Genomic DNA, 20,944 nt, shown 5'->3' on the forward strand with positions numbered 1-20,944 from the left:
CTTCCTTCCCTCAGCCTCCCAGCACTTCGGTCAGTGTGAGCAGCAGTATCCACTTCCCTTAAGCATCTCTAAGGTTGTAGCACAGTGTGGACTGCTAAAGTTCTTGCCCGTATTGAACCTCTTCCTCATTTCTCTTCCCCTGGCACCTCATCTCCTCAGTTGAAAAAGTAAATTCAAAGCAAATTACTTCAAACCGAAAGCATTCATCTTTTACAAATAGTTCAAGGCTTCTGTACAGTAATAGGAATAAAGCTCTGCTGGTATGTTTAATGAGTGCTTTCTCGGTAGGTGCTTTTCTCTGTTCCCTGAGAATTTGAATTACAAGAGAAAATTTATTGTACTTCTGTAATAAAACCATTCCATTAAGTTTAGGTACTTCATTTTCCTCTGGCAAGGAAGTGTCATGCTAGGCATTTTGCATAGATAAGGTCAGGTCAAGGCACAAAAGGTGTGAATTGAGCCTGTCATGAAGATACTGGAGAGATTAAAGTTTTCTAAAAATGTTGTCTTCCCCTGTTACCTAACAAATTTGGAAACAAAAGTGCTTCTGTTCTTGACATTAAAGCACCTGTATTGTTTTGTGAGAGTTCACCACAGCCAGTTGTGTAAGTGGGTTAAGTTACCTGCTTATGTGGTTGCAGAGCTGTCTGCCTCAGTGCAGTAGGAGTAAGTGGGATTAGAAATACAAAATGGAAGTAAACTGAGATTTGAGTTTGAAGAAATGTAGGTTGAGATGCAAGGATGCAAACAGCCACGATGGTAATATACTGACTGTGATGAAGATCTGTAAAGTCAGCAGAGTGGTGAGTAATTTGAATAGTTCACAGATGAGCCAGAACAGCAGAAAAAAGAGATCAAGGAACCTTAGCTCAGGAAGTGACTTTGCAGGGTGGTCCAGAAAGACTGCTGGGAAGAATTGGGTAGAGAGTGATGGGAGTCAGGCAGATGCGAGTGGGTCAGCTACAGAGATTTTCTCTTTCACATTCGACCTGTAATGGTGTGTTTGGTCCCCTGCTCCTCAGATACAGGGGGACAAGCAAACAGAAGAAGAGTGGGAAGTACAGAGACTGACATGCTGAATGATGTTCCCAAAAGCTGAGATTGGAAGGAAGTGCTCATAGTATTCTTGAGTGGAATGAAAAAAGAAAAAAAATCTTGATATCAGAAAAACGTGTTTCAACACGTCCAAAAGGTAGGGTTTTAGTTTGTTTTGGGGAGGATGGCTAGGAATGATATATGTCTATGTCATGTAAGGGAATTACATGCCTAGACAGATGTCCTGATATTGTTAGGCAAGCTTTCAGGGTAGTTGTGGAAGCCTTGTCCTGTAAGATACTAGATCTTGTATTAGAGAACTTCCTAAAACAGGGCTTAGAGCGTAGAAGGCAGCAGATGGCAAGAGTTTGGTTATGAAGATAGGCTAGGGGATGTCCATCCTTGTTGAACTGCAAAAATCCTACTTGGGCTGAAAATTTAAGATTTGTTTCATGCTAGTGTGTTTGGGATGTGATCATGATGCTTTTATTTCCTCCCTACAGCATTAATTTCTGTCTACAGCAGGGCTTCAAAGCTCTGCAGCCACCATGGGTTAGTGGCAATGTGGAAAGTGGCTCAGAAAGGGTTGTTTTGTGCTGACAAAGCACAGCCTTCCCACTGGGCTTTGCTTTGGGAAGCAAAGAGGTGTATGGTGTGTCACTGTCACCAGTAACTTCACTTCTGCACCTCTGTGTGCACATGAGCATGTGGAAGGAAAGGGAGAAACCTGGCATTCCAGATAAAGAATTAGGTGGTGACATACCTTCATATAGAGCATGCAAGGGGTTATTTCACAGAATCAATAAGGTTGGAAGAAACCTCTAAGATTACTGACCTTGTCTTAACGTTACTTGATTACAGCCATTGACCTAACACTGCCAGGTCTGTCATTATTTCCTTACAGTGCTAAGGTGTAATGGAGGAGAATGCAAGCTTTGTTCTTGCAAATATCTTTAATTTGTTTCCAGACAGTAATCTGGACTTTGTCCCTGAGTGATCACTCTTCTTTTACCCACTTGTGTGTTTGGGATTTTAATTTCCCTAGTGTTTTCCTAGAATGTGAGAAGCATTTTTACTAACTGAGGGATGTAATTATTCATGAAAAGTAATGACTGCAACATCATTAGATTGTGTCCTTGTGGAAGCTGGCTTTGAAGACAAGTGAACTCCAGTCATCTAGAACAAGGAAATCACTAGAGGTGGGACTGTTACTTTGTATATGTTGACCAAAGAGGTAATTGCAGTTATTAAAGTGGAATACTAGAAGTGTGCTCAAGCTATGTTCTTGTTATCATATGAAGATGAAGGGAAAATGTGCTCATATTACCTTGAGTTGGATGAAGGGTCTGATGATCTCTTGGTTGTCTAGGGCAGGAAGAAAGGAAGATTAAAAAGCATTGCTTTCAGCCTTGGTATATATAGCTATGCTGAAGCAAACCTGTATTCCCTCATGTCTTTTTATTACCTTTCAAACTGAATTTGTCCCAAGTTATTTAGAGCAGGAAATACACTGAATGGTGTTGCACAGGGACATTACGTTGCTACTTCTTGGCATTGGCCTTGCAGGACATAGCAGTGATGTCCCTCCTGGCAGTGGGCAGGCTGCAACTACTGGGATGTGGCATGCCAACTCACCCTGCAGGAAGCAAGCCATGGGAAAGAATGCTGCTTCCTGGGATTTGTTTCCCTGTGCCCTTGCATGGCAGCAAGTCCTTTTATCTCCCACCTTTCAGTGCATGATGTGGGGCCCCAGGGTGAGCTGTGCCAAGTGGCTGTAGAGAAGATGGGCAGCAGGAGAGCATCTAGAGCAGCATGAGCCAGCAGCTGTGCCTGCAGCTCCACCAACTGCAGTGCTGTAAGTGGGAGGTGAGAGACAGGGAAGCAGGGACAGATCCTCGAGAACAACTTCACAAGTGAGATCCTGAAGGATGGTGTGATTAAGGATTAATGGCTCTACACCATTCTCATTACGTTGACAGTATCATGTGTGTTGGCAGCTGACTGCAGTTATTGCGAGAGGTGCAGGACATGGTTTTCTGCCCTGGCACCAGAGGAAACCTGGTCCCTGCCATGGCAGTAGGTCTCAAGCTTCCCAGTTCACCAGCAGCAGAAACAGAGCCTGTCTGATCTGTGTTCATACCACATGTCTAAGCAGACCTGAGCTTTGCAGTCTGGCTGGCATCCATATGTGTCTCCTGCAGAAAGGGCACTGGTGTGAATTGTGGCTCAAATCGCTCCTCTGATCCACGGGAGAGGTTTATTTTCATGCTGCTTCACAAAACTTGGGGTTTTTTGTCCTGTTTAAGACCTGCTGCTCTTCTTTCTGCAACACAAGTTGTAGAGTACTAGAAGTACTTTGTGTCTGTTGAGGGTTACCAGTTTCTGCACCCCTACAGGCTGAACTTTAGGTACAGCTGCTTGGCATAGTTGGAGGCCATATTAGAGATCCTGGACTATCTACCGGCCCCATGCAGCATGTCTTGTAGTTTCCCTTTGACTGTGTTTTCATAGACATGCTCTAATAAATACTGGCTTTTGGGTGGATATGCAACATGGGATCAAAATGCCTAACACTGCCATTCTTGGGAGTTTAGAAAACAGATATTAATGAAAAAAATATTGACAAATACCCATTTACGCTGTATTTCTGTGAAACTTTTTTGTTTAGGTGCACCTTTCTGGGTTTGTTGGCCTGATGGTGTTTCAGAGTGAAATAGTGCATTTCATCTTTCCTCATTGATGAGTACAGTCCCTGAAAATCACAGGAACTTACAGAAAATTTGCTCTTAGATTACAGCTGGTGGTGGTATCAGTTGCTTGTGGATATGGCTTTAACTCAACTGCTTCAGCTTGGTTACAGAGGTCCAAAATAAATGCTGGATCTCTCTTGCTGCATGCTCCTCTTAATTCCTGCTAGTATTGTGGGGCTGTACAAATGTCTTTCTCTGGAGATGGTCAGTGCTGCTTCAGCCTCAGAGGAATTGCTGAGAAGTGAGGTAAGGCACCCACACCAAGCAGGGCACGTAGGACTAGCGAACAGTTTCATGCTTGGATTCCCAGCTGGCTGTGCAATATTTAAAACAAGATCTTTGCTCGTTCACACAGAAGGACCTGTCTTAGGGTATGCACACTTAGTTTCCATATTTTCAAACTTCAGACACTTTGGATATCTGATCTGTGTGTTTTCTTTTTCTTCTTTTCCTTTTAATAGTTTTTGGCAGGCTAAGCAGTTTGGTTAGTATGAGGAGGACTCCTTTTTTTGTTAAGCCATATGGAATTTTGTCAGAAACAAAATGCTCTATTAATTTTTGTTTGTTTTGTGCAGTGTTAAAAATAACATGGCATTCGTGTTTCATGTTTTCTGGTCTGTGTTTCACTGCTGTTGGCAGACCAGCCTCTGACTGAAGTGCAGTGTTAGGGATGCTTGCTGTCTTTTCTAAGCAGACTATTTTGGAGCTGCAAATGGGAGCTGAAAGTTTTCCAAAGTCAGGATGTTACAACTGAATCTGCTTTCTCTTCCAGACATTCCTGTGCAAATGACTTGTGGGAGGTAGCAGCTTAAAAGGTTGCTGGAAAGATACCTTCTGTACCTTCTTTCTCACTTCCCAAAACCAAATGCAGTGTTGAAAATAGTCACTGACAGGCTGCTCCTGTGTGGACTTAATTCCTGAACAAAATACTATATTGTCAGCTTTTGAATTACCTTATTATGCTTTTGTATCCCATCATTCAAAGATTCGTCACTGTGTTTTAACATATATGAAAGTCAAGTGCTAATATATGAAGAAATGTGTGAAACTGTGTCAGTCTAATCAGATTTCCTGATTTGGCAGAACCTGTGTCGTGGCCAAGATGTGGCTGTGATGTCAGGCCATGATGTGTGGAAGTTGTGGACTTCCACTGATTCTTGAACAAAGAGTCCAGGCTAATTACCTTGTTTATGTAGGTAAAGGTCAAAAATTATAATGTTTTTTTCTCTTATCAAGCATAACTTAGAAGTTTTGAGTTCATCAAGTGTCTGAGCACAGTTAGCCCTAAGTTTTTGACTGTAGCAGGATGTAATTACATCAGGGCAACACGTACCTCCTGTTGCTATTTGTGCTGAAATGTCTGCTCAAACCACTACAGGATTTTTCAATGGAAGTCACCGTCTAATATCTGATTCTCTCAGTGTCTTCCAGCGTGCAGGGTATTTTTGGGTTTGTGTGTTAAGCTACAAACATGCAGAGTCATAACATCAGTGTGAGAATATCTGCAGTGCAAACAGGAAGCAAGTGTCTTTTTACTTCTGCATGTTTTGTGCTCAGTCCCAGCCTGTGTTCTGCAAACTGCTGCTCTGTAGCCCTGCTGCTGTTTGGATGGATGGTTGCAACAGGCATAAGGCAGACTGGTTCACCAGGGAAGTGGAAGAGGGGGCTTCACATCTCATGTTCTTGTACAAGATCCTTCTTTTTGGTACAAAAGTTTTGTTCTTTCAGATGAAGAAAGAAGAAAGGTGTGATGATCTGCAAGTGATTAATGTTGGGCAAAGTGTGCAAAGACTCTGAGGGAAAATCAGAGACTTGACACTGTTGTAGCCAGGTTTTGCGCAGAAGTAATGAAGATGCTGAAAAGCTTTGATTAGAATAGTATTAGTGCTGGATAAGGCAGATTGAACCCGAATATCTGGCAGATAAAATTGTTTTGTAAATTACTCAGCCACTAGTATAGCTCCACAGAAGCAACAGAATATGGTTGAGGTTTTTTTTCTCTTGAATGTAGCTCTTTCTACATCTAAATAATTTCAGAAATAATTCTATAGAAAATAAGGTTTGTTGTCTGACTGCAGATACTCTGTTACTGGTAGCTGTTTTTTACCGCTAGTTGCTGTCACTTGATGATTAATACACAGCATACAGGGAACCTGAATGAAGCAAGTTATTCCATGAGAAAAGTGAATACTGTTTTCCAGCATGTAATTTATTTAGCAAATGAAGATGGGTGCAGCTTGTTTATGAAATCTGCTATCAGTGGTAGAGAAGAGCAGCACCATAGGGCATTTTCATATTACCATATTAAAAACCATCATTTAGCAACCCACCCCTAGCCTAGTGTCTGATCAGAAGGGCTGGTGTCTCTGAGAATTTATTCTAGCAGCAGAATAAATAAGTGCTCTTTCAGATTTTAAAAATAGTTGAAATAATACCAGCTTTTCCTCTTTGTGGTCGTTTGCAATTTACACAGACTTGGCACTGGCTCTTACTACATTAACAACTCCTTCTATCCAGCTCAGCTGTGAGGAAGGTGCTTGCTTTTTAGGAGGTTTGTTGTCATTGGATACTGTGGTGCTGATGTACATTACTGGGAAGTGCTATTTTTACCACAAGTCTGCCTCAGCCTCTGGCAATACCAGCTATTTGAACGCAGTTCCTGCCTCTCCAGTTGGCATCTCTGTTGTCACACAGTCAAATGCTGCCATTTGTTTATTTCTGCATCCCCAGGTTGCTTTCTGGCACTGCTCACCCCTAACCTGCTTTCTCATTTGTGCTAAGAGTAGTTGTGCTGTCCTCCTAGAGCATATCCTCCATATCGACAGGGTGAGCATTTCCTGCCTTCCGCATCTCCCCAGCTTAGCTTGGGGCTGTTTAGGGAAAGAAATATTTACTCCTAAGTCCTGCTTTGCTTTGTAGCCAGTGCTGCACAGAACAGCTTGGCTTGTGTGACTTTGCAGATAGCAGGAAGATGGAGTGTGAAATTGGTCTTAGTGAGATAGTCTTGGAATTTTTTTTGCTGCACGCAGCCTCTTTGCGCCGTGCTCTCCAGTCTCAGGCAGTGTTGATGGTGGGTCCTGATTGCCTATTGTAGCAAAGCCTCCTCTGCATTAGCAGTGCAGCATTTTCTCTTTCACTGTGAAGCCAAGGGTCAGACTTTGGTGCGCCAGAGTCTGTGATCTACCAACCTTCAGCACCTGGCACACGGCAAAGGTGCAGATCCATGGGCTGAGGTTGGTTGAATGAGCATCACCAAGACCAAATGCCGGGTCCTGCACTTGGGTTGCAACAAGCCCAAGCTACAGGCTTGAGAAAGAGTGGCTGGAGAGGTCCTCAGGAGAAAAGGACCTGGGAGTGCTGGTTGACATCCACCTGAATATGGAGATATTCAAAAGACGTGCAGATGCACCATGTAGGAGTGTGGCTTAGAGGTGGACTTGGCATGGTTGGGTGAGTTTAGGTTAATGGTTGAGCTCAGTGATCTTATAGATCTTTTCCAGCCTAATGATTCTATGACTCACTCAGCAAATACAGGGTTACTATAGAACAGTGGAGCAAGGGCTTAGGTGTGCTCTCCCCTCTTCTCCACAACCAGCTGAAAATTCCCATTTCTTCTAGGTGATAAAATTCTCCCTTTTTCACAGACACTGCTCTTTTCTCCACCAGGTCAGGTAAGAGGCAGCTATCTGCCTGAGGTAGAATGGTGTCTTTCTTGTCTACCTCAAAAGTAAGAACGAATATAAGAATTACCTCTCTTCCCCAGGTGACTGGGTAAAGTTGAGAAGCTGCAGACAAAAACTGGCTCTTCTGTGCAATGTGGCATCCTGAAGTGACACAATAGCTTCAAGGTATGAGAACAGTGACAGTGTATCCATGCCATCCATCCTTCATAGTCATACACGCACCGCTGCATCATTGCAAGTGACATCTGCATATGCAGCAAGGACAGAGCAATTGCAAATCCCAAATTGGGGGAGGGCCATTACTATTGCACTGAGAATCTGGAAACTAGGACTTGACAGAGGCTGTGTTGATGGTGTAAGCTTCATCCAGTCTGTCTCAGGCCTGTGATGTGGTAGTCAGGGCAGGGCCAGCTCTGTTTTCCCCGAGATGCCGCACAGACACTCGACAGGTTTCTCAGCAAGCTGAAACTTTGAGGCTGTGTGTGCAAACAGGTGCTGGTTGAGATGACAGCCAACAGCAGTTGTAGTTTTTCTTCTCCCTGGAGTGGGCACTGGAGGAGTGAGACACGTACTGACTTGGACAGGGTACTGGGGGCATTCCAGGGTGATTGGGAGTGGTGAGATGAGGGTCCTGGACCAGTACGCACCTCTTTGTTCATTCCCTAGCTTTACTCTTATTGTGGGTTGATGTTGGATGATGCCAGATGCTCACTGTGCACTCACCAAGGAGCACTCATACTGCTCCTGCTTCTTGGCTGACAGGGGAGAGAAAATTACAACAAAAAGCGCATGGGTCAAGATAAGGAGAGGGAGATCACTCACCAGTTACCATCACAGGCAAAACAGACTCCACTCAAGGAAATTGATTTAATTTATTGCAAATCAAAATCAGAGTACAGTAATGAGAAATAAACCCAAATCTTGAAACAGCTTCCCCAGACCTCTCTCTTCTTCCCAAGCTCAATTTTATTTTATCTTCTCTACATTCTCCCACAAATGGCACACAGGGACAGGGAATGAGGGTTGCAGTCAGTTCATCACACATTGTTTAATTCTCCATGCTCTTCATGCCCTTTCCCCACTCCATTTGAGGTTCCTCCCAGGGAGACAGTGCTTCATGAATTTTTTAGTGTGGTTCCTTCCTATGGAATGCAGTTCCTCATGAACTGCTCCAGTGTGGGTCTTTTCCATGTGTCTTTTCCATGGGGTGCAGTCCTTTGGGAACAGATTGCTCCATCATCGGTTTTCCCAAGGGTCACAAGTCCTGAAGCTGCTTCAGCTTTGCTGCTTTGGGCCACACTTGCCATGGACCTACATGATCCTGCCAGGGACCTGCTCCATCACAGGCTTCCCATGGGGTCACAACCTCCTTTGGGCATCCACCTACTCCAGGGTGGATCTCTGCTCCCCAGTGGACCACCATGGGCTGCAGGGGCACAGCTGCTTCACCATGGTCTTCATCATAGGCTGCAGAGGTATCTCTGTTCCAGTGCCTGGGGCACCTCTTCCTCCTCCTTCTGTACTGACCTTGGTGTCTGCAGGGCTGTTCCACTTGCATGTTCTCACTTTGCTCACCTGTCTGCTATGTAGTGCAACAGTTTTTTCCCCCTTCTTAAATATGTTATCCCAGAGGTGCTGCCACTGTCATTGATGAGCTCAGCCTTTGCCAGTGGCAAGTCCATCTTGGAGCCAGCTGGCATTGGCTCTCTTGGACTTAGGGGAAGCTTCTGGCAGCTTCTCACAGAAGTCTCTTTGTAGCCTGCCTCCCTGGCCCCTGCTACCAAAACCTTTCCACACAAACTGTCTACCCCAAATTCAGGTCATTTTCAAGGACTTGTGTACCAAGTTTCCAGTTCTTTTTTTGTTCCTGTCATTCCCTGTCCTGTTCCAGTCTCTTTTTTCTATACTCTTCTCATCTGACCAACCTCTTGCCTCCTCTGCTGTCTCCTTTGCTTTCCTCTGTGGCCCTTCATTGCCCTTTCTTACCTCTTGCATGACACTGTCCCCATATCCTTGCTAAGCTCTTTGTGCTTACCCCATGCAACTTTTGGTCTCTGCTGGATGTGCTCCTTTTGTCCAGTCCCAGCCTCTCCTCTGGGAGGGCAGCCAGCACTCCCACAGTCATTATTTTGCATCAGGCCTGAGAACTTTGGTGCAGCTGCAGGGCTGAGTGTTGTGGGGGGACAAGTGTTTTCTGTATTTTATTTTCATTGTACCTTGGTGATTTGCAGGTTTTTGTTGGTGCTTTGTCCAAGCTGCCGGTCAGAGAAGGGTGTGGTTTTTTGGTCCACAGACCAGTGACATTAGTTCTTTAAACTCCCTGTAGCATTTTTTTAAGATCATTTTTGTCAAGGAGAGGTTGAGATTTTCATGTGTGTGGAGTGTGGTCATGTCCTAGTGAGAATTCCAGGCATGTTGATGATGTCCTTGAGTGTCAGATGTATGAGCTGAAGTGTGGGCTCTGGAACATGCAAAGGCTGTCAGAACATGCACCAAGTTTCCCAGCCGGTATTGCAGACTGTTGAGTTCACAGGTGGCTTCCTAGCAAAACACAGACTTGCTCTGGCAAACTTGACACAGCATGTGACACAGCTAGAGGTGTGCTTGGCTCCTGTGGTGCTGCTGAACTCTGGGTGTTCTTAAGTTTTCCCTCAGTGGTTGATTATTCTTTCTTTGAGGGGGTTAACTCTTCTGTAGGTTGTTCATCTTCTGACTCTATCTTCTCCTCTGCAACTGCACTGCACTGTAAGGTCACTTAAAAAACCCAGCTGGCTTTCTCCATTGGGAATAAGTGGCAAATATCCTTTGTATTGAGGATATTTGTTAAATTCCTATTTAGTTATCTCATGGTATCCTGAATTGCCCTTCTGTCAACAGTGAGCAGTTAGTTTGAACATGGTTGAGCATGTGTTTTTAGTGAGGGCCCCTTGCCATGCTAGGACAGATTCACAATTAAATAGTAATCAGTTGTCCAGGAAACACTGATACACTTAAAATCAAAGGAGGAGAAATACTGACTGCCAGCAAGTAAGGTGCCAGTTTTTATTACCCTCAGAGTTTGCTGCTCTCCTAATTAAAATTTCCATCAATTCTGACCACTGCCTGCATCTATAAATATCCTGTAAAGTGTGATGTAAGGTGACTTGGTGTGACTGGGAACATGCACAGGGCAGGTGGTGCAGGCTGTTTGCACCAAGCACAAATCATGTGTAGAGTTCAGCAGTTGTTTTCTTTCTCTGATTTACTTATTTGCTTTTAGAATGACCTTGGCTGGGGAGTGACTGCTAACTCAACCCCATATCTTTGCTTGCAGTTCCACACAGATTCTATGGAAGGTCCTGATTGTAGACCTGTTTTGTGCTCTGGGCTACGTGACCTGAGTTACAAAAGGCTCCAATTTCCATAGTGTGATGGGGCTGTACAAACTGATGCTCTTGGCCATATGGGGAAAGAATGGGCTGCAGCATTTGGCTTGCAATGGCATTGTGCGCTTGTGCCCAAAACACAAATCCTGTGAGCTCCTGCCTGTGTTTGAGTGTTTGAAAAATGAGTATTAAGTCCTGCCCTGCTGCATGGGCCTGACTGTGTGTGTGATGAATTGGAGTCTGTGCTGCAAAACGTAAATTGCTTGCAATTATGACAAATCATGTACAGTGCTCATACTGTGAACTACAAAGCTTTTGTCCACTGCTGCTTCTCCAGCTGCTTAAAAAGCTCTCCTGATAAAGTGCAGGAAGCTCAGAAACAGCCTTCCAGGTTTGGTTGTTCACATTTTGTTGAGGACACTGAAAATAATTTGGTCTGTTTGAAGAACTTGCTTCTATTCCTCAGAGTTTCTCCTGATGTGGGGGAGCAGGAGCTGGACTACAGGACAGGGAATGCTTAGCAGAAGAGCAAGACGAAAGCAAGTTTGGTTATTAAAAGGAACTCTGAGCATTGCTCTTGATCTGTGTCCTTGATAAAAATCCCTACCGCTGTTCATCCTTCCAGTAACAGCTGCAGGCATGTAATTTCTCCTCTTTCTGTATTACTGGACAATCTGTCTGCTTTCTTTGGTTACGCATTTTCTGCAGTAAGGAGCGGTTTCTTCTATCTATTTTGTTTGTTTCAGCAGATGCTAAACGTGTGCATGCATCAGAGAGCAATCTGTGTGTTACTTTGCTTTGCATGAGCACAGAATGGCACACACAAGAAGTACCTGCTGGGATGAATTGTTGTTCTTTTCCATGCACTGTTTTACTTCAGTTTATGGTCAATGCTGTCAGCATGTGGCAGTCATGTTTACAGAGCACCACCTCAGAGGCAAATATTCTAGCTGGATATTTTAAAATGTTAGATACCTTCATGGCCACAGGTGTTTGGAGCTGTAATTGCTGAGATAAGAGTGCTGCAGTTTGTGGAGCAGAGAATTTGATCCTCCTTTCCAAGTACAGTGCTGCCTGTCTCAACTGGGCATGCTGTCTGCCCCTGTCAAGGGGAGTCCCAACCCACTGTTGGGTATAAATCCTAGCTGCAGTAGGTGGGATCCTCTGCCACAGCAGATCTAATCCAAAGCCAAGTTCTACTCAGTAAATACTCTTCCCTTTTTTCTGTCTTTTAGCATCAAGATGGTGCTCATGTGGACCAGTGGGGACACGTTCAAGACTGTTTATTTCATCCTGAATCAGGCCCCTTTCCAGTTCTCCATCTGTGGACTCCTGCAGGTATTTGTGGACATCGCTATCCTGTTGCAGGTTTACTTGTACAGCCACTACCCTCAGAAGCCCGTGTCCCACACTGCACACCCAGCCAGCACCAAGGCCCTGTGAAGAACTTGGCTATGCAGGCTGCAGGTCAGTGGAGTCAGCCATGGCATCTCTTCTTCCACTTGTAAATACTCCTGTGTTGCCAAGTTGAAAGCAGAAATGAGAGCAAGGATGGAAAATACGGCTGCATGTCCAGCTCGGGAGGTTCTGGGTTACATAACTTCCTCTGTTTTCTGACTTAGCTGTACAGAACTGTTTCTTGGTGGGGGGAGGGGCACTTTATTTTGCATATGTACCTATGAGCCTTATTAATTCACAAATGTTTGTATATTTAATCACAAGGGCTGGATGGTTTGTGTTTTTAATGCTATTTAAAAATGTTACACCACAGAAATTATAGGATATTTTGTCTGAAGCCTCTACCTATTTATATAATATAAAGTCTGTATATTGGCAGGAAGTTTGTGGCATATACTAGCATTCAGTATCTCCACGATGGAGGAAGAAGTATTGAAGAGCAAATCCAGGAGCTTTCTCTTTTCTCTATAAGGGTGTCTGGTGAGAGAAGGTGGGGGTGGGAGGCCCTGCAAAGAGGTGAGCAGCCACAGATGCTGTAAAGCTAAAGAGTGAGCAGGTGTTCATCCCCGCTGCAGGAGGACACATGGAGGAGATGATGGAGGGGGTCTGATGGTGCTGGAGTCACATTTAGAGCTGGCACAGCCAGTCAGGCATCCAGGCAAAAGGAGGAGCCAGCAGGTGACTGTAGGGAACTTAGGTGGTCATGCTTTGAAACTATGGGGTGTGGGAATAGCCTGCCCTGCACCTGGGGGGCAGCACTGCCCCTGCAGCTGTGCACAGGACAGAGCTGGGCTGTAGGGCGTCTTTCCCAAACCAAGGGGGCAGCAGATGAGTGTTGACAGTATTGCTAGGCAAGTATTTATAGATGGTGATTGAGCCACACAGATAAAAGCAGGTCCACTTTCATTGTCACAGAAATGAAGAAGTTTGAGACAGAGAAAAAGCTGTATCCCCTGGAGTAGGACCAGCATCTGACAGCTTGATTTGTGGAGGCTGAGATTTGTGTTCATTGTTCAATGCCAAACAAGAACCTGTTTATGTTTTGGGGTGTTTCCTGCATTGGCCCAACAAGGAAGGAGTCCATGTTTTCCTTTAACTGTTGTGAACTTTTAGGCTCTTAAAGAAGAGATTCTTCTCTTTTAGAAGACTCAGCAGCCTGTACTGAGAGGGAATGAGAAAGCTGAAAGAGCAGAGTTTATGTGGATGTTGTCTCTAAAGGCTATTAGCCAGCATAGGTCACTGTGCTCTGTTTGTGACGTGCAGGTGCTGGTGGTGTGGACCCCTGGGGGCTGTGACCAAGCCCCTGGGCTCCTGTTGTGACACTGCTGTCATGAAACTGTCCCAGGTGATGTGAGGAGGCCATAGCAAGGCCCTTGGTACCAGGAACAGCTATACCTGTGCTGCTTTCCTTCATGAGGCTTTCTCTGTCTGCTGTGTGAGTCCCGTCTGGCCTCAGGCAAGGTGGACAACAGATTTTTCAGAATAATTTTTTCTCTAAGAATAGCCCAAGAGCTCATGTTTTCTTAGCAGTGGCAGCAAGTCTGAGGCTTGATAACTTCAGTGCGTAAGTCAGACCTTTACCACTCTTTCTTTGGGAACCTCACAATTTGAGTCTGGACTGTCTTCATTGGTGGCAGACTGTGCAGTGGAGGGGAATCACACTGTGCCCAGGCACTGACTCCATGCTCTTTGTTTGATACCATACTCTTCTAGGCCTGAAGTGACCTTACAAAGACAATGTACTCAGCATGGCAGACTGTGAATGTTTTGTTCCTCTTTTCTCCAATGTTCTGGTTGTGTTACAAGAACATCTGGGCTTTTGTCTTTTTTAATAGAAAACAACTGGCTTCTCCGGTATGCTGCTTTAATGAGGATTGTATTTCTACTGTTTGAAAACAAACACTTTCTTGTGTGTTTTAATGGTCTGAAGGGTTTTTTTAATAACTTGTAATGGTAAGATTTTTGTATTTGGTGGTCTTTTTCTAATACTCTGCAAAACAGGGATGTAAGAAATTAATGGTTTGTAAGAAACATACTTTTGTATGTTATAGCTTCACCTGGGAGTGCACACTTTTGGCCACCTCTTCGGCTTTGAACTACAGATATTACTGAGGATAAAACAATTTCTGGTTTTTTCCTTTTGGAATTCTTCCTTGGGTGGATTCTTGAGTCTGTCATCTGTACCTAAACCAGTGAGCTCTGCAGACCAGTCTCATTTACACCAAAGCAGCAAATGCTGGAAGAGAAGCCAGTGAAACCACATCCAAATCATCTTCTGTATGTGGCATTTAGCAAGTAGGACTCTTGGCCAGGAACTCTAGAACTTCTTGCAAGGTACTTTAGGGACAAAGTGTTACAGAACTTTTGTTTTGTTCTCTGATGTCAGGAAGTATCTGTTTCAATGATCACCTCAGAGAGTAAGAAATCGCTTACTTTAAATACATCTCTTTGAATGTACGGCACATTTCATGGACTTTATTTTTTCTGTCAGTTGCAATGGTTTTTTTTAATAAAAATTACCTATTATATATAAAATGCAGTGTTGCTTTGTTTTGTTCAGGTACAAAATGTGTGCTTCTTAACTCTTACTATTAATCATCTTGTCAGGAGCATTGTTGATATGAATAACTAGTGTGGTTTTTCCTTCTGATGAGTGAGTAAGCACAAGGCATAAATTGTCCTGAAGTCATGATGCACAGCAGGGATTCTGGATTTCTGTCCCCTGCTCTTGCATGCATACCAGGGTAAACTTAACCATTGAGACCACAGAAGTTATTTGTGTTTGCAAAGCTCACAGTAAAAAAAAATTACTAACAGATTATTATGTAGCTTTAAAAGAACTGTCAGTCATGCAGACTGCAGAATGAGGTTGAAGATGGGACACAGATGAGGGATGTGCTCTTGGCAGCCTCTGCACAGAAGATGAGAACACCGAGTCTGTCATCTCATGGCCAACTGCTGCCCCAAGAGAAGTCTTGGCCACCCTCCCTGTTCATTCTGGATGGGAAAATAAACCAAGACTGTTCAGGAGCAGCCTTGAAGCCGCTATGCACCTCCTGGATCCTGTCAGGCTGCTGATCCAGGATGTTGGGCTGCTCTGGCGTGGAGAGGTGGTTTGATACTGGTCTGTGCAATGATTGCAGGAGCTGCAGAAGGGGAGCTGGGGAGGAGGGAGGGCTGGAGGCATAGGAGAGAGGGTTGGGAAGGGCGGGAGGAGAGATGCGGGGGAGACTGAGCTTGCTCAAATAAAGGGCTGAAGGGTGATATTCCTGAAGGGAAGGGAAAGAAGGAAAATAAAAACATGAAAGTAAACATAGGTAAACCAGTGAAGTGGGGGAGAAGGAGGAGGGATGTGAGGGCAGGGAGGAAACCCTGCCTGCTTTGTTGCAGTCTGCTGGCAGTGGAGACCCAAGCAGTTCTTAGAGCAGCCAAGCCTGCTCAACAGTTGCAGTGCCTGCATTTTCTCTCCCAGACAGTGCTGGTGTTGCTGGCTGCTGCTTTGGCATTCACTGTGGGGAAAGCAGTGGTGGGGCTGACCCCAAAAGAAACAATAGGGAACCCCATCTCTGGGTGCTGCAGCAGCCAGGGCAGCAGCCTGGCCCTGCTGGCTGGTGCAGTGCTGCCCCAGGCCTCCCTCAGGGCAAATCTCTCCCTCTGCTGTGCATGGCAGGCAGTGGTCTGCACTGCGGCTCCAGGGAGGGAGAAATGTCATGGTTAGATGTTTGAGATTGCAGTTAGTTAGATGTTTAATTTCAGTTAGGTGCAATTAAAAACATTTTAAGATGGAAAATAAAGCTCACATTTGGTACTGGGTATTAAGCAAAAATTGGCCCACATGATCCTTTTGTTAAATGTGATTGTGATCCTTAGGCTCAAGAGCCAAGCAGACTTCAAGGACCTGACTGACAATCGTAGCTTTGTTGGAGGCTTTCTGTAAGAAAGAAGACATCAATATGTAAGTCAACAGTGTGCCAATAAATAAAACATTGCCTGGATACCTGTGCCAACAGCAGTAATTAAAAGACAGGAACTAGAACATAATGTGAGGTTCACCCCGGGGCAGGGGCAGGTCTTCCTGTAAACAGCCTTGTAAAGCAGCCAGTCCCAAGTGGATGTCAGCATCTAGAAATGCAATGACAGCAAACACAGCATTTCAGACCTCCCCTCTTGCCCTTCTGTGTCCCAGCTTACGTGTGCTTGGCTCTGGTAGGTGCTAGCTGAGAGTCTGAGGGGCTTTGCTCAGCCACAGATGGGCCCGCAGCACCACGCTGCATTTCTCTACCCATCACCCCTTCCATGTGCCTCTATCCTCTTCCATGCCAAGGCTTCACAGTCCTCTAGGGCTGTGCCTTGTAGGTGCCAAGGGAAGGCCAGGGGTGCTTTGCCCCCTGAAGCATCTGCTGTGGGGCTGCCATAGCCTGTGCCTGTTCTGGCCTCAGCAATGTGGGACAGCAGCCTCTGTCCTGTTTACAGTTGAGGAGATGACACCAGCATCACATTTTTCTTTGCATTACTGCTTTTTCTTAACTGAGGCTGCTCTGTGGTAGGAGGTGGCTGTGCACATGCACTGTATGAGCTGAAGTCGTGTTTGAATTCGTGCTGTTCCCTTCAACTCTGTCCCTTTACCAGTTAACACATCCTTAACTCTCCTAAGTTATGGTTTTCATGACTAGTGCTGCCAGCTGCCAAAATTTGTAGGCCCAGATCCACGCATGCTGCCAGCACAGTGGACATGTAGAAGAGGTGGCTTTGCTCACGTTTTGAATCTTTGTCCCATATGAGAGAGAGGAATATTTGTTTCCTTTTTTTCTTTTTCCTTGAGGCAAAGCTAGTGTGCTACAACTATGAAGCACTTAGTTGTTCAAAGAAACAGGTATAACTACCTGCTGGCACTGGTGTGCCTGCAGTCAGCAGTGTGGCATTTATTATAGTTAGAGATAAATGGCCTTAAAATCATCTGTGTGCTGTGTCAAAAAAACCCAACCACCATACACAACAAAACCAACATTCTCCAGCAGCTGATAAAAAGTAATAAGCATCACCCGTAACAACAGCTGCCCTGGGTGAAATTCATTCTCCTCCGAGTGTCTTTTATGTCTGGCAATGTGCACATCACAACTTTATGAAGCTTCCAAAAATAATTTGTTTAAAAGGTTCCTGGTTTATATTTGTTTCCTCATCTGTCATCCCAATAGATGAAATGAAACTTTATTAAAATACAGGCTTTGACTAGGAGACATAATGAGTGGGTTTTGTCACTTTATTAAAACTCTGTGCGTGCTGGAATTAATTATGTGCCTTTTGAAAAATACAAAGAACTCACTGTTGTAGGACAATAGCAACTTGATGGAGAACAGCAATAATACAGTGTGTGTCATCAGTCTTCTTACACAGCTGCTGAGCTGCAGTTTGCTGTCCCAGCACTGTTTTTGTCATGCTACAAGGGCAAAAGCTGCATTGATTCATGGTTATTTGCTAGCACTGCAAGTGTGAAACTTTTCATTCTGCAAGGATGTCCACTCCAACGTGGCTTTTCTAGTAGTAAGGTAAGGGTGCTTTCAGTTTCTTGCGTTTCACTACCTTGAGGACATGCATCCTGCACCCTCCATGTGCACTAGCCATGGTCACTTCATTCACGCTGGAGATGGAGCATGAAAAACACCTAGTGTGCATGAACCAAATCGCCATGAGCAGCGAACTTGTGAGTCCACCTAGTGAGTCTGTCGGGTGCCACCTTAAGACAGAGCATCTGAATGCCACCAGAAGATGCAGTGCTGCCCCTCAGCACCAGGCCACACTGTCCCCCCACCACTGCTCCCTTTGCTGGTTTGCAATCAGCTGGCTGCAAAGCTGCATCCCTGATGTCAGACCTTAATAATCCTTAATGAAAGAAATGCCTGCACTGGGAATAAAAAAAACCAAATTAAAATATTTCATGAGTCACAGCAACCCAGTGCTGGTTGGCCTTGCTTTGCTGAGAGTCTGAGTCAGCCCAGCCACCAGCTCTTGGCCCTCCTCTCCAGTACAAGGAGCAGATGTGTTCCCGGTGCTGCTGGACCGTGAAGGATGGGCACCTGCGTGTGGATTGCCTGCAGTTCAATACAGCTGGGGCTTTGCTGACCCAGTGCATCCTGCACAGTAGGGGGGCCTCAGTTTTGCTGCCTCCATCTCCTGCAGTGCTCAGCAAAAAGTAACAAGTGTTATGTCACATCAGCACGGGGGAACACCACCTCCCCCACACCCAAATCACCAGACACAGAGTCAGCCACTAAGCTTTTAATTTTTATTAAAATAAAGTGTAACTTTTCCATTTCCCTTGCCTCATTCCTATAAGGAATGGCTTAATACAACAGTTTGCTAATGTAGGATTGGTTTTACAACATATTCTGAGGCAAAAAAATCCCAACAACAAAAAAGCAACACACCAGACAAATCCCATCTTCAATATATCAAGTTTTGTTCCCTTCCTGGTGGGTGGAGAATATGGAGGGTGACACTGCATGGCTTTAGTACAAACAGGAGTGTAGGTACAAGAGACTGTTGGGTTCCATCTCCCTCCATTCCCTGATCACATCCCACCTGTAGGAGCACAGAAGGACCCACACAGCATCCTGACTTGGACACAGCTCCTCCAGGGTGGGGGCTGGAAAGCTCATGCATGGGGCTGGCATCAATAAGCAGACATGCAGATGCCACCATGTGATTCATTTTCCCTTTAAACTGACTTAAATCCTTGGAAAATCAGGAAGAAGAGCCAGAACACTTGTTCTAATGACAGGATTGTCTTTTTCTTAGCAGAAGGTCAAAACCAAAAGGCTACTCCTAACGCAGAGCACAGCTGCTGCACTGCAGCTCAGGCCAGAGCCCACTGAAGGTGTCTCGCTGGCTTCACCGGGTCTGTACTGCTCCCCATCTCCTGTTTGCACGCAACTGCACTCGGTGCAGCCACCACCACCGAGGAACTGGTGGCTTAGCATCACCAGCAGGTTTAACATCACCCTCCCTTTCTTCAGCTACATGTAGTTCAGACTGGTTCAGTTGCCTGTTAAACACATTTCTCAATACATGAGAGATAGAAATAGTTAACAGAAAGTGGAGAAACGTCATCATTTGTAATGGTATTTTTTATGTTTGACTGTTAGCAAAGGAAAAATAACCAAGTTAATCAGTATCATAGGAAGATTTTTTGTATGTATATTTCTGCCATGGGTCTAAGATATAAAGCTTAGGATGGTAAATATGCATCTCCAGTAAATAATGCAAACTGTGGTCACACACAATTCAGAGCCGGCTGCGCTGCCTCATCTGTAGAAGACAAAAGCAAGTCCCTGGTAAAGCTGAAGGGATGCTTCTGCCCTTCTCTTGCCCACACCCCTTGGCTTATCTGAGGTTGTGTTCCTTGGTGGTGCTGCCAAAACAAACGCGCTGTGGGGCGTTGCAGCACGGGGAGCCCCTTGCGCAGCCCCTCGCCCAGGGAGTGCCACTGAGCAGGGTAGGGACGAGGTGGCACGCTGGTTGCTCTGCCATACGGCACCTGGCACAGGCTGTGCTTCACATTACATTCTGCTGGCTGGCTGTGTTCAATGGCTGCTCCTTGGGCGTACCCAAAAATACTTGCTCAATAGAAAAGCTCTAAGAAAAGCAATGGAGCAGAGCTGTACGTGGTAGAATTTCTAGGGATACTTTTCAGAGGTCCCTTAAGATCAGAAGTTGGTCTTCGGAGAAACCTTGCGAGTGTCTGCCCCTCATTTATGCAGTTCATGGTATTCTTGCAGAACTGACCTCCCTTGTCCACTGCATCTTGTGCAATGTATGTCCTCAGGTCTTCAGGGTCGAGAACTTCTCTTGGCTTACTGGCCTGCCAAGGGCAGACCCTCCTGCTCGCCAGCACTTGGTGGGAATGTGGCACTGAGCCCCCTTGTACTGTCACCACCTGAGAACTCAGTGTTCTCTTGCCACTGGCGCACCTGTCTGCTGGCTACTCGCTGCTGCTGCTCCTTCAGCTCGCTGTAGGAACGGGAAAAGGTATGAAAGATGGATGTGACAGGGAAAGCCATCAGCAAAATCCCACTCAAGATACTGCTCAGGGCTACCACCTGTCCGGGGATGCTACGAGGCACCATGTCCCCGTAGCCAACAGTTGTCATGGAGATCACAGCCCACCAGTAGCTGGTGGGGACGCTGGTGAACTCTTGCTTGGCTCCCAGCTCGCTCTCAGCCAAGTAGACCAGCGGCGAGAAGAGGGCCATGGCGACGCAGAGGAAGAGCAGGAGCAGCCCGAACTCGCGCGTGCAGCGGCGCACGGTGAGCCCCAGCGTCTGCAGCCCCAGCGAGTGCCGCGCCAGCCTCATCACGTACAGGATGCGCAGCGCCCGCAGGAAGCGCAGCACCAGCCCCACGCGCTCCAGGTACTTGTTCCCAGCTCCCCCGCCAGGCTTGCTGCTGTTTTTTGTGGAAACCACATCCACAATGAGAGAGATGTAGAAAGGCAGAATGGCCAGGATGTCAATGATGTTGAGCGGGGTTTTCAGGAAAGCACACTTGTTTTCTGCCTGGATGGATCGCAGCAGGAACTCAAAGGAAAACCACGCCACACACACCGTCTCCAGCACAAAGATGTCGTAGCACTTTTGTGAGCATTCACCCTGCGGAG

The 20,944-nt window shown here is 45.6% G+C and overlaps 2 protein-coding genes across 6 annotated transcripts in view; one reads left to right on the forward strand and one right to left on the reverse strand.

Moving 5' to 3' along the window:
• The window catches only part of SLC66A2 (solute carrier family 66 member 2), a 64,181-nt gene extending 49,355 nt beyond the window's left edge, over positions 1 to 14,826 (forward strand). For both annotated transcript variants that reach the window (XM_058832274.1, XM_058832275.1), the window contains one exon: positions 12,069 to 14,826. In XM_058832274.1, the coding sequence (XP_058688257.1) occupies positions 12,069 to 12,276 (208 nt within the window). In that variant the 3' untranslated portion in view covers positions 12,277 to 14,826. The remainder of the gene's footprint in view (positions 1 to 12,068) is intronic.
• A 3,765-nt stretch (positions 14,827 to 18,591) lies between these two features.
• The window catches only part of KCNG2 (potassium voltage-gated channel modifier subfamily G member 2), a 52,584-nt gene continuing 50,231 nt past the window's right edge, over positions 18,592 to 20,944 (reverse strand). For all 4 annotated transcript variants that reach the window (XM_058833635.1, XM_058833634.1, XM_058833633.1 and 1 more), the window contains exon 3: positions 18,592 to 20,936. In XM_058833635.1, the coding sequence (XP_058689618.1) occupies positions 20,142 to 20,936 (795 nt within the window). In that variant the 3' untranslated portion in view covers positions 18,592 to 20,141. The remainder of the gene's footprint in view (positions 20,937 to 20,944) is intronic.

Source organism: Poecile atricapillus, chromosome 2, assembly GCF_030490865.1.
Source record: "Poecile atricapillus isolate bPoeAtr1 chromosome 2, bPoeAtr1.hap1, whole genome shotgun sequence".
In the NCBI taxonomy this organism is placed as follows: Eukaryota; Metazoa; Chordata; class Aves; order Passeriformes; family Paridae; genus Poecile; species Poecile atricapillus.